This window comes from Microcebus murinus, chromosome 29, assembly GCF_040939455.1.
Source record: "Microcebus murinus isolate Inina chromosome 29, M.murinus_Inina_mat1.0, whole genome shotgun sequence".
NCBI classification, from domain to species: Eukaryota; Metazoa; Chordata; class Mammalia; order Primates; family Cheirogaleidae; genus Microcebus; species Microcebus murinus.
Genome location: NC_134132.1, coordinates 11,800,705 through 11,813,481, shown reverse-complemented (window position 1 = coordinate 11,813,481; position 12,777 = coordinate 11,800,705). Strand labels below are relative to the sequence as shown.

Below are 12,777 nucleotides of genomic sequence, written 5' to 3'. Positions count from 1 at the left end.
CGCCCAGGAGGTTTGGGCTGTAGTGTGCTGTGCTGATCGGGTGTCCACACTAAGTTTGGCATCAATATGGTGACCTCCTGGGAGCGGGGGACCACCAGGTTACCTAATGAGGGGTGAAACAGCCCAGGTTGAAAACAGAGCAGGTCAGGTTTCAGATATTTAGATTTGGCATGCTGAAATGGTAAATATGATTCAAATATTCCAAAAACAAACCAAAAAAAATCTGAAATTCAAAACACTTCTGGTCCCAAGATTTCAGACAAGGGATACTCAGCCTGTAGTTATAAAGAGGTAACTATATTTTTTCCAAATACAAAATTCGGATATTGTCATTAAATGTTTTCATTGCCCTTCCAGAATGTTTTACAGGATCTTTCTATGTAAAAAATATATAATTTTTTAAAGGAAAGCATCTCTAAAATTCAGTGTACAATGGAAAATAGTAGAACAGAGTGCACCGTGGAATTTAGAGCCTGGTAGACCTGAGTTTATAAGTCCTGTGTGACCTTACTTGAGCCATATACAAGCCTCTATTTCCTACAAGTAAAATAAGAATATTATTAGGCCGAGGCGGGTGGATTGCTGGAGGTCAGGAGTTCGAAACCAGCCTGAGTAAAAGTGAGAACCCCGTCTCTACTATAAATAGAAATAAATTAATTGGCTAACTAAAAATATATAGAAAAAATTAGCCGGGCATGGTGGTGCATGCCTGTAGTCCCAGCTACTCGGGAGGCTGAGGCAGCAGGATTGCTTGAGCCCAGGAGTTTGAGGTTGCTGTGAGCTAGGCTGACGCCACGGCACTCACTCTAGCCTGGGCAACAAAGCGAGACTCTGTCTCAAAAAAAAAAAAGAAAGAAAAAGAAAAAATATTATTAGTATCTACCTTATAATGTTGTAACAAGGCATAAATATAGTAGTACATTTGAAACACTTACCATAATGCTTGTCACATAGTAACAGCCATTATTTAAGTTTCTAATTTGTACCAGGCACTCTTCTGGGCATTGTTAATATAGCAACAGACAAACAAAGCATCTGCCTTATATTCTAATATAATGATAGAAGTAACAGTAAAATAGTAGTTGTGGCAACAGTTGTCATTAATTTAATCCTGATTCTGATCTATGCATTTCTTCCAAGTTCTTTAGGCCTCATAACAATCCCATAAGACTAGTGTTACTATTATCCTCGTTATTTAGAAAGGGAAACTGAGGGACAAAGAAGTTTCATAATTTGCCCAAGCTCACAGAGTTAGTAAAGAGTAGAGTCAGAGTTTAAACCCAGGAAGTCTGATTTCATACTCATTTGTATTATCAGGCTCAATAAATACAGCTTTTATTGCTAGTGTTATTATAGTAAGAAGAGGCCAGGCGCGGTGGCTCACACCTGTAATCCTAGCACTCTGGGAGGCCAAGGCGGGAGGATAGCTCAAGGTCAGGATTTCAAAACCAACCTGAGCAAGAGCAAGACCTCGTCTCTACTAAAAATAGAAAGAAATTAATTAGCCAACTAAAAATATATAGAAAAACTTAGCCGGGCATGGTAACGCATGCCTGTAGTCCCAGCTACTTGAGAGGCTGAGGCAGAAGGATTGCTTGAGCCCAGGAGTTTGAGGTTGCTGTGAGCTAGGCTGATGCCATGGCACTCTAGCCTGGGCAAAAAGTAAGACTCTGTCTCAAAAAAAAAAAAAAAAAAAAATATATATATATATATATATATATATATATAGTAAGAAGAATGTTAGGCACAGGGGAATGTGTACATAACTAATCTTTTAGTTATCAGGCAGTAGTCTCTAAATACCAACGGAAGCTAAAAGAAACTATCGTAGTTGTTTATCTTCTAAAAGCTAAAGTGCAGGGGTACTTTTTGCTGCTCTATATAGTTTTAGTTCACATTAGTGAACTAAGTAATCAGAAGAGTATTTTTCTAGTGATCTCTAAGATGACTTTTGTTTGTAACTTTCTAGACTAAAAAGAGCAGCTTTGTCCTGCTGCTGTTGTGAAGGCTGCCTGGTAGTCTGTCTTTATGGGGTTCTCTGACTTGACTCCCATAGAAGTAATTTCTTTACAGGTTATAAAACGCATACAGTATCCATAATAGGAACTCTCCTTCCATGGCAGGAATATAAAATGGTAGAATCATTTTGGAAACAGCTTGACAATTTCTTAAAAATTTAAACAGATGCCTACAATATGATCCAGTCACTCCACTCATGCTTGTTTACTGAGAGGAAAGTAAGCTACGTACACAAAAACTTGGACAGAAATGTTTCTAGCAATTATCCTTGTAATAGCCAAAATTTGAAACAACTCAGATGTCCAAAAACTATCCAATGGATAAACAAGTTATAATATATCTAAACAATGGGGAACTACTCAGCAACAAAAAGGAATAGTCTGTTGATAACATGCAACAAAATAATTTAAATAACCTCTAAGTATGTTGAGTGAAATAAGCCAGACCAAAAAAAAAAAGAGTTCATACTGTACAATTCCATTTATACACAGTTGTAGACAATATAAATCATAGTGACAGAAAGCAGATCAGTGATTGCCTAGGGGCAAAGAGGGGAGAAGGAAGTAGTTAGGGGAACAGGAAAGAGAGATCACAAATAAAAAACTATTATGTTTCATACTGTTCCAATGTGATTTTTGAACCAGTGGCTTATTATTGAAATACTCTTATTATTTTTCCTAGAAGTTTAATAATGTATTATATCTCTTACGAATAATATTAAAAGACATTCTTGGACTCTTTGTAATATCATCTACAAAATTACAGAGATGTATCTATAATAATTTCATCTCTCTCTCAGCAGAATTATTTTTATGTCATTCTCAAATAGAAGTTCCTGAATATACTACCTGTGTTTGTTTCTTTCTTTGTTTTCTTTTAAATTTTTCCAAACTCTACCATATCTTTCTAAATCTCTTGAAAATGTAATGTTATGAATCAAAAATTTTGTTTAAATATGTGACTTTTTACCTGTAACATAATTTACTCATTTTTAATATATATATTCAATTTTTGTACTGATAGCTTACTATTTAGTTTAGAAATATATTAAAATTCCTTTTCCGTTATATCCTTAACTTGTTTTCCTGTGTTAAATTGATAGTCTTTTTTTTTCCTTTTATTTCATCATATTATGGAGGTACAAATATTGTTAGGGTTACAAATATTGTCCCTGCCCCCCATGTGTCCAATCCCCCAGTGGTGTGCACCACACAAGTTATGAAAGCATACACCCTTTTCCTCCTCCCCCCTTCCTGCCTGCCCACCACCAGCTAAAAAGTTGGGGGTTTTTTTCTGACATTTTGGTTACATTGTATATCTTTGGCCCTCCCTAAGAAGGGTTAGAGTTATGCCCTTCCCCTCCGAAGTGCTCGCCACATCCCTAAGATTGGGTCCTCCCCCACCTGAATCCCTAGTGAGCATTGCTACCATTTGAAAACCATAGTTTTAATCAGTCAGTACCAATTTGATGGTGAGTAAATGTGGGGCCCATTTTCCATGTCTTGTGTTGCCTCGCTTTGGATAACAGGCTTAAACTTAATCCAGGAGAGCATAAACGGTGCTAGCTCACTGTCATTTCTTAGGATTGAGTAATATTCCATTGTGAGCATATACCACATTTTATAAATTAATAGTCTTTATGAAATGAGATAAAAGGCTTGCTATCTTCCCTTAAATAGTCAAGTGATTAAGAAATTGTTTTTTTCCTTGGGGTAAACCCTTCTTTAACATTTGATTTTTTTTTTTTTTTTTTTTTTTTTTTTTTTTTGAGACAGAGTCTCACTTTGTTACCCAGGCTAGAGTGAGTGCCGTGGCGTCAGCCTCGCTCACAGCAACCTCAAACTCCTGGGTTCAAGCGATCCTCCTGCCTCAGCCTCCCAAGTAGCTGGGACTACAGGCATGGGCCACCATGCCCGGCTAATTTTTTCTATATATATATTAGTTGGCCAATTAATTTCTTTCTAATTATAGTAGAGTCGGGGGTCTTGCTCTTGCTCAGGCTGATTTCATACTCCTGACCTCGAGCAATCCGCCCACCTCGGCCTCCCAGAGTGCCAGGATTACAGGCATGAGCCACCACGCCCAGCAACATGTGATTTCTTTTACCTGGTTTTAAGTCACTTCATTATTTGACCTCTTTTAGTGTACTAATAAAAATAACAACATCCCCAGAAATGTGGGTTTTCTTTATTATTTTGATGTGTCTATGGTGGTTTTTGCTTGGCTTATCCTCTAACTTCCTGTGTTGTCCTTCCAGGTCATCACAGTGTAGACCCTTGTGGCCAGCCTGCCCTCACTCCTAATAATTCATTCTCCAAGGTAAGGAAAAGGCTGCCTTCTTTCTTTCATGTGACACCTCCTTATCTAAATAATCAACTTGTTTGTGTTTTGAACCAAACTGATTCCATATTTAAATATTTGTCTTTTTTAGATACACATATTGATAATAAGGATATACTTTACTGAACTAATAGGGCTTGCTAAGTAAATCACACAACACAGAGCCCTCATTCAGGCAACCCCACATCATTTGGCACACACTTGACTCTTAAATAAGCTAACCACTTAAATAGATCCCCTTAGTGCTGGGATTTTTTTAATCAATGTGCACAACTTTTTTGGTTGTCTCTTAGACCACAGGAAGAGAAGAATATAAGAGTAGAACTGCTCCTTTGGGTTATTATTGTCAGCCAGTAGTAACCCTCAAATATCAAATCTGTGCAACTTGTGAGGAAGAACAAAAGTGGCAAAAGAAATAGGTTTACTTGCTTTTGAAAGACTTAGAAAATACTTTGCTGTGTAATAAAATGAGAGAGCTTAAGTCATTTATGATTAATGCAAAAAAATCTTGGGGTGATTTAACAAAACTGTTTGATGCATATTGAAATTCCACATCATGCTCCTTTTAAGTCTACTTGTATGTCCATTTGTTTGGCTTCCTTTTTATGACTTACTTTCTGGCACATAAGATACATTTACAAAATGATCACAGCTGGATCTTCATTTCATGAAATTGTTTTATCCCACACGTATCCCATACAATCTATTCTGAGCCACAGGACCGAATGGCTTTCCATGTAAAATGCAGGGCTGAGGGATTGCTTTCCTAGTAATCTGAAAATCTTATCTCATCATGACCTGGCTTTAATGTAGGAGAAAAATAATTTAGTGAGCAGAAACCCAAAATTCTATGCCTCTTATCTCACTATGTTATCTCACACTTGTGACTTGGTTTAGCAAGTCCTGAAAAATATTACAGCAGAAGAATTTTAAAGCAGAAATGATTAGGACACAAAAACAAAAATGTCTAGATATTTGCGTGTGTTGGAATTGAGCTACAACAACACTCACTATTCTGTTTATTCAAAAATCTTCCATTTCACATAGCTAAAGCAACTGAATTTTCATCTTTTTCTAGTGTTATTCATATTGTATAGCACTTATTGTCTTTTTAAATATCAGCCCGTTGTTGAAAGAAAAAAGGATAGAGTTTCTGTTAAATTAACATAAAACCCTAGAAACCAGGACTTTTGCTGTTTATGGCTGCCAACATTTTGTTGTTGAAGTTAAAATCTTCCAGGAAGTCTTTCAAATAATATTCTGTCCTTGAATGCTAATGTCCATGAATATCTCACTTAGAATGGAATTTCACAATCTCATGAAGCTTTTGCTATTATATTACCACTATTTATAAAAATATATTTCTGTTGCATCTACCATGAGTACTTTTTATCTTAGTGAAAGGAGTAAAACTTTCAGAATAAACCATAACCTTTTTTTTTTTTTTTTTGAGACAAAGTCTCGCTCTGTTGCCCAGGCTAGAGTGCCATGGCAGCAGCCTAGCTCACAGCAACCTCAAACTCCTGGGCTCAAGCAATCCTTCTGCCTCAGCCTCCCAAGTAGCTGGGACTACAGGCATGTACCACCATGCCCAGCTAATTTTTTTCTATATATATTAATTGGCCAATTAATTTCTTTCTATTTATAGTAGAGATGGGATCTCGCTCTTGCTCAGGCTGGTTTCGAACTCCTGACCTCGAGCAATCCACCTGCCTCGGCCTCCCAGAGTGCTAGGATTACAGGGCTGAGCCACTGCGCCAGCCAAACCATAACCTTTTATTTGTATAAAATTATTTTGATTTATTCTAATCATTTAATTTTGCATTTTTTTCCAAATCAGTTTTCTTTCAATAGGCTATGCTCCATGAAGTGCTTCACAATTTACCATTGCATTAGAAAATTACATGCTACTCAATTATTATTTTATAGTTAATAGCCTGTTGTTTTTCTTACGTTCACATAGGACTTAGAATAGATTTGAAAAGCTATATACCTAACAGAGGGTCAGGTTGCTAAATTGGAGTCTATATCCATGTAATGGCCTCATAAATACTTAAAAAATTTATTTTTCCCCTTTCTTTCAACTTCTAAGTTTTAGTAATCCTATTAAATTATTTTTTAAAAATTATATAGAATAGCACTCTGGGAGACCAAGGCGAGAGGATTGCTTTAGGTCAGGATTCAAGACCAGCCTGAGCAACAGCAAGACCCCATCTCTACTAAAAATAGAAAAAATTAGCCAGGCATGGTGGTGCTCACCTATACTCCCAGCTACTCCGGAGGCTGAGGCAGGAGGATCACTGAGCCCAGGAGTTTGAGATTGCTATGAGCTAGGCTGACACCACTGCACTCTAGCCTGGGCGACAGAGTGAGACTCTGTCTCCAGAAATAAAAGGAAGACAAGTCTTATGAAATATGCCTCAAAAAAGAGATTTCTGCAGTCAAGTAGGTAGTTTAAGAAATACTACATAATAGATTTCTCTTTTGGCAACTTGAAATTTATATTAGTAAGGGTCGTGAGAATTCCTTGAATAAAAACAGTGGTTTAATGTTGTTTCAACTAGTATTTCCAGGCATATGTGATGATGGATGGAAAGCCCATCCCTAGGCACATTTCACTGGACTGATATTTCCTAGAAACTCTGATCCAAGGTGGGAAGATATAAAAGGGATCTTGTAATAAAGAAGAAGAGGAGAGGGGCAGTGTGCAGTCCCTCCCTAATCCTGGAAGTTAGTGAAATAGTAATCTGATGATTTGCTTTGCTTTTATTTTAGGGTGATAGGGAAGAAATCATTGAAGTTTTGTATCCTGAGGGAAAATGTTCTACTTATCAAATGAAGGGATCAGCAAACCTGACTCTGTCCAAAGGTAGTTTTCCAAATCAGTCATCTAATTACTCTAAATGTCCTAATACTTAAAGGTAATAAAGAAATATTAGGTATTCTGATTTATTTGCCTTACATGTTACTATAGCTTTAAAAGAAAAGATTATTGCTCATAGAAACAAAAGAACAATGTACAAAGGTCCAGCATACATTCTCATCTCTGAGACTAAAAATATTTTTTAAATGATTGAAAAAATAGCTATTTCATTTAATAGTGTTTCCTGTATTTTGTGAAGTAGCAATTTATAAGTTACCAAATAGTTTAGAAAATGTATCTTGAGGATATTTTGTCTGATCTATTATATTCTTAATCTTTGTAACATAACTTTTGTGTTTCTTTCATGCATTAATACTTTGAGATTCGTTTAATTTAAGAAAACAAACATTAAATTATTAATGTCTTATGAAAAGATATATCATGACACTGATTTTGATTTATTTTTTTTAAGTTGCATTTGTGTGATCTTTTGTCATAGCAACCAAAGTAGTTCCAGAACTAAACATGACTGGATCATATTAGTATAAACTCCTTTTCCAGTCATAGCTACTTTTCAGAGTGGATGCTTTAAAAAAATTTTTTTTAACTTTGCATTCTTTTTTTAATTTAATTTTTATTTTTAATTATTATGGGTACATAATAGTTGTGTATCTTTATAGAGTACATGTAATGTTTTGATACAGGCATACAAAGTAAATTAATCAAATCAGGGTAATTCGGGTGTCCATCACTTAAAATTTGAAAGGACCTAACAACTTCTATTCAATAGTTTGTCTCTTTCTTATGTCACTGTTTTTAAAGTAAAACCCCATGTAAATTATTGCTTTTCAAGAATCTGATATTCAAGAAGATGACATTTATGATGACCCTCAAGAAGCTGAAGTCATCCAGTCTCTGCTAGATGTTGTGGATGAGGAAGCCCAGAATCTTTTAAACCAAAATAATGCAGCAGGAGATGCCTGTGTTTCAGGTAGATGAATTAGATACATAAATTGACACCCTAAGGAGGACAAGGCCATCTTAGGGAGCATTTTTGGTGTAAATATGTAATGCATTAGTGTTTTCCCCTATTCCTTATTAGTGGGTAATATTTCAGAAATAAAATAAGATTTATTGTCTCCTATTTTTTCTCTTCCATATTTGTGGGTGGGTTACATTATTAGTGAGATTTCAAAATGTATCATTGACATTACGGCTTTTACTTTTGGAAGTGTTAATCCAAACATTCTCTCAGTTGATAGTAAACCATTCTTGAGGGTGTTGTAATTTTAGTAGATAAGTTGAACCATAAATTTTGTACTGCATGTATATTGTCATTTATCCTAAGTTTTCTAGTTAGAACATTGAAACTATTCATAGATATTAGTCCATATACTGCCTTCTTTTGCAGGCAAATGAAAACTTTTCTACTTCCTCAATAATTTTATTAATTCCTCTTGGCCTATATATTTCTCTCCTAGGTATGCTGAAGACAAATGGGAAGTTACCAGAAGAGAGAGCAGAAGATACAGACTGTGATGGTTCACCTTTACCTGAGGATTTTTCTCAGGTAAGAATAATTTCTAGAACAGCCTAGAATACTACAACTTGTTAGAATTATATGTTTTAATCCAGAAGGTGAAATAATCAGAGATTATTGCTCGTTTTACTGAAAAGTTTACATTTAGAAAGAAAATGGAGATTATTAATAATTTCACTTGTTACATTAAACTGTCATCCTGCCAGGCGCGGTGGCTCACGCCTATAATCCTAGCACTCTGGGAGGCCGAGGCGGGCGGATCGCTCGAGGTCAGGAGTTAAAAACCAGCCTGAGCAAGAGCGAGACCCCGTCTCTACTATAAATGGAAAGAAATTAATTGGCCAACTAAAAATATGTACAAAAAATTAGCCGGGCATGGTGGCGCATGCCTGTAGTCCCAGCTACTCTGGAGGCTGAGGCAGAAGGATCACTTGAGCCCAGGAGTTGGAGGTTGCTGTGAGCTAGGCTGACTCCACGGCACTCACTCTAGCCTGGGCAACAAAGCAAGACTCTGTCTCAAAAAAAAAAAAAAAAGTGTCATCCTATCCCAGTGAAAGAGTCATTACTCAAATTCCCTCAAATTAAAAAAAGAAAGAAAATAAATTATTATTTTTCAAAAATGTACTTCTACACTTTTCAAATTCTTATTTAAAATCTTAAAACTTTGAATCTTATGGGACATTGCCCTAAGAAAAAACATGAAATAGTAGATAAGTTATATATATATATATATATATATATATATATATATATATATATATATATATAATTTTTTGTGTGTGTGTGTGACAGAGTCTTGCTTTGTTGCCCAGGCTAGAGTGAGTGCTGTGGCGTCAGCCTAGCTCACGGCAACCTCAAACTCCTGGGCTCAAACAATCCTGCTGCCTCAGCCTCCCGAGTAGCTGGGACAACAGGCATGCGCCACCATGCCCAGCTAATTTTTTTCTATATATATATTAGTTGGCCAATTAATTTCTTTCTATTTATAGTAGAAATGGGGTCTCGCTCTTGCTCAGGCTGGTTTCGAACTCCGGACCTCGAGCAATACGCCCGCCTCGGCCTCCCAGAGTGCTAGGATTACAGGCGTGAGCCACCGCGCCCAGCCAGATAAATTATATATTTAAGGTTCTTTGAATCAGTATCATCCTAGACCTACAAATCTAATCTTGCTTAGTATTCTAGAATAATTCCCCTCATTATCCTTAGTCTTCCTACTTCACATTTTGAAAATTGTCAAAACTATGCTGGTCTGGGTTGTTACATTAGTCACCACGCATGCATGTACTCACACAATCTCATACATACATGCTTATGTTTGTTAAACATTTACAAATAATTAATATGTATATATACAAGGAATCTTATGGCTGATGAGTATATATTTCTTAATCTACAAAAATCGATTATTCAAATATTGGGTATCTCAAAATGTGGCATTATCTAATGGTTTTACTTAGGATGTTCTTTCATACTATCAGAATATTAATAATTATTAGAACAATGGTATTTTTAAAAAGCTTTCTGAACATTTTGTCCTAATGACTATTATGTTTTTAGTAGTTATAACATTAAAAGTGCCCCTTAAAATGTGTGCTCTAAAGTATCTTAACTAAGAAAACACAACTCTTTAATTGCCATTTCAAAAATATCATACCAAATAGTTTTTTTTAAAGTAAAAATGAATTGTTAATATAATATAGATTCTCATTTATAATGGGCTATAACAACAAAAGTTTATAGTAGAAAACTTCTTCAAGTTATCTTTTTTATTATTTTGATTATAATAATAATTTACATCCTAACTATAAAAAAAGTATTTCACACAAAATTATTTAAAAATGTAAGTCTTTTTTTAGGCCAGGCACAGTGGCTCACACCTATAATCCTATCACTCTGGGAGGCTTAGGCGGGAAGATCACTTGAGCTCAGTAGTTCGAGACCAGCCTGAGAAAAAAGGTATCATATTTGTTAAGTGAATGAGATAAACTTCAACTTCTCAGGCATAGGCGTGTGTAGCACCCAGTGGTGGACAGACAGAGGTGATTCCTGTCTTCACGAGGCTTATAGTCTAATGGAGAGGAAAAGAGAAAAATCACACAAACAAATAAATAAGTAATTACAAGTTGTGATAAGATCTATTAAGTTTTTGGCTGTTTTTTTAGAGTGCTATAAAAAAAGAATAACTAAGAAAATCTATTTTAGATTGGATGTGTAGGGAACATCCTCAGGGCTTTGTAGTAGGAAGAGATGAGTAATTTTAAAGCACTTAAAAAGAAAAGACCCATGGTTGGAAGCCTAGTAAGTGAAGGGGATATTGTAGAGGTAGACAGGGGCCAAATATTTCAGGGCATTAAAAGGAATACCCTATCCGTGAAAATAATGTGTCCTGATAAATATTGAAATGTACAATTTATTAACCATTTAATAATAAAAAGGCAAGATAACTTAACACATTTGAAACTACTAAGATTTTCTTGAGAGCCATTTTCAGATTTTAAAATTGAAGTAGTATAGGCTGGGCGCTGTGGCTCACGCCTGTAATCCTAGCTCTTGGGAGGCCGAGGCGGGCGGATTGCTCAAGGTCAGCAGTTCAAAACCAGCCTGAGCAAGAGCGAGACCCCGTCTCTACTATAAATAGAAAGAAATTAATTGGCCAACTGATATATATTTAAAAAAAAAATTAGCCGGGCATGGTGGCGCATGCCTGTAGTCCCAGCTACTCGGGAGGCTGAGGCAGAAGGATCGCTCGAGCCCAGGAGTTTGAGGTTGCTGTGAGCTAGGCTGACGCCACGGCACTCACTCTAGCCTGGACAACAAAGCGAGACTCTGTCTCAAAAAAAAAAAAAAAAAAATTGAAGTAGTATAAAAGTATATGCCAAGTGTGCATATCTGAATAATCATAAATTCAGATTTTTATCTTGCTTTCTTCCTACCACTTTACTATTAAAATCTCTTATATAAGAAATGAAAAGCCAAGATGAGTATGAAGATGACTAAGTGCAACCAGCAAACATTCTTAGGCCATTAAAGATGCCTCAGCCACTGTTTGAAGTATGAATTGAATATTAATTAACACATTAATTGAATGGCATATGTCACTTTGTAATATTAGGATAAACAGTAACAGTAAATAGAGGAAATAATTCACAGGCAATTAACCTTATGAGGTTGTTTGATTTTTTTGTTGTTACAATGAACTAATTTGATATTTATTTTTCTTTATTATAGTCTACCAAAATAAATGGCTGTGAAGAACATTGTGAAGAAAACATAAAAAGTGAAAGGTAAGAAAATGATTTTTCAAAGTGTCTATAACACTTCCATTCTTTTTTTCAAGAAACACTCAGTAGATTTCCATTTGTTTTCCAATAAAATGAAGAGTGTTGGGTAAATTATGGAACTAGTTGAATATTAAGAATGTCTTAAAAATTTTGTTACAAGGAGTGGCTTCTAGTGACATGTAAAAATGCTTTTATTATACAGTTAGCAATATTCTCTTAACTATGGGATAAAAATGAAAGAGTGTGTAAATGGGAATGTGCCAAGAACAATGATAGTAATTAGCTTCCTCTGCTAGGATTATGAGTCATTTATTTTTCAGTTTCTCTATTTATCTATACTTTTCAAATTTTTTAGTTTTCATTAATAACAAAATAAAATCAAAGAAGGTGAGAAACTTTTTAAAAACTGTTTCTTTTTGCAGTTTCTGATATATAATAAGATCTTTTTGTAACCTATCCAGGAAAGGTTTTATATACATAGTTGGTAAAAAAAAAGTTATTATACATAAATTTTACTTCATATAAAATCATAATCTGACAGTCAAAAGGAGCTATTTGTATTTTCCTAGAAAGGCAAATTTACAGTGAATTTCTGACTGCATTAGAGAAGAGGGTACATGTTATAAGTGTAGCAATGCATACACCTAATAATTAGCAAATAGCTAAAAAAGAAAAGGATGTCAATAAACAGGTATCTCTTATGCTTTGTTGGACAGGGAAAAGGGAGGAAAAAG

The 12,777-nt window shown here is 35.3% G+C and overlaps 1 protein-coding gene across 8 annotated transcripts in view; it reads left to right on the top strand.

Moving 5' to 3' along the window:
- The window catches only part of PTPN13 (protein tyrosine phosphatase non-receptor type 13), a 174,388-nt gene that overhangs the window by 142,336 nt on the left and 19,275 nt on the right, over positions 1–12,777 (top strand). For all 8 annotated transcript variants that reach the window (XM_075998654.1, XM_075998656.1, XM_075998655.1 and 5 more), the window contains 5 exons: positions 4,277–4,338; positions 7,135–7,228; positions 8,076–8,213; positions 8,704–8,792; positions 11,991–12,046. In XM_075998654.1, coding sequence (XP_075854769.1) covers positions 4,277–4,338; positions 7,135–7,228; positions 8,076–8,213; positions 8,704–8,792; positions 11,991–12,046 — 439 coding nt within the window. The remainder of the gene's footprint in view (positions 1–4,276; positions 4,339–7,134; positions 7,229–8,075; positions 8,214–8,703; positions 8,793–11,990; positions 12,047–12,777) is intronic.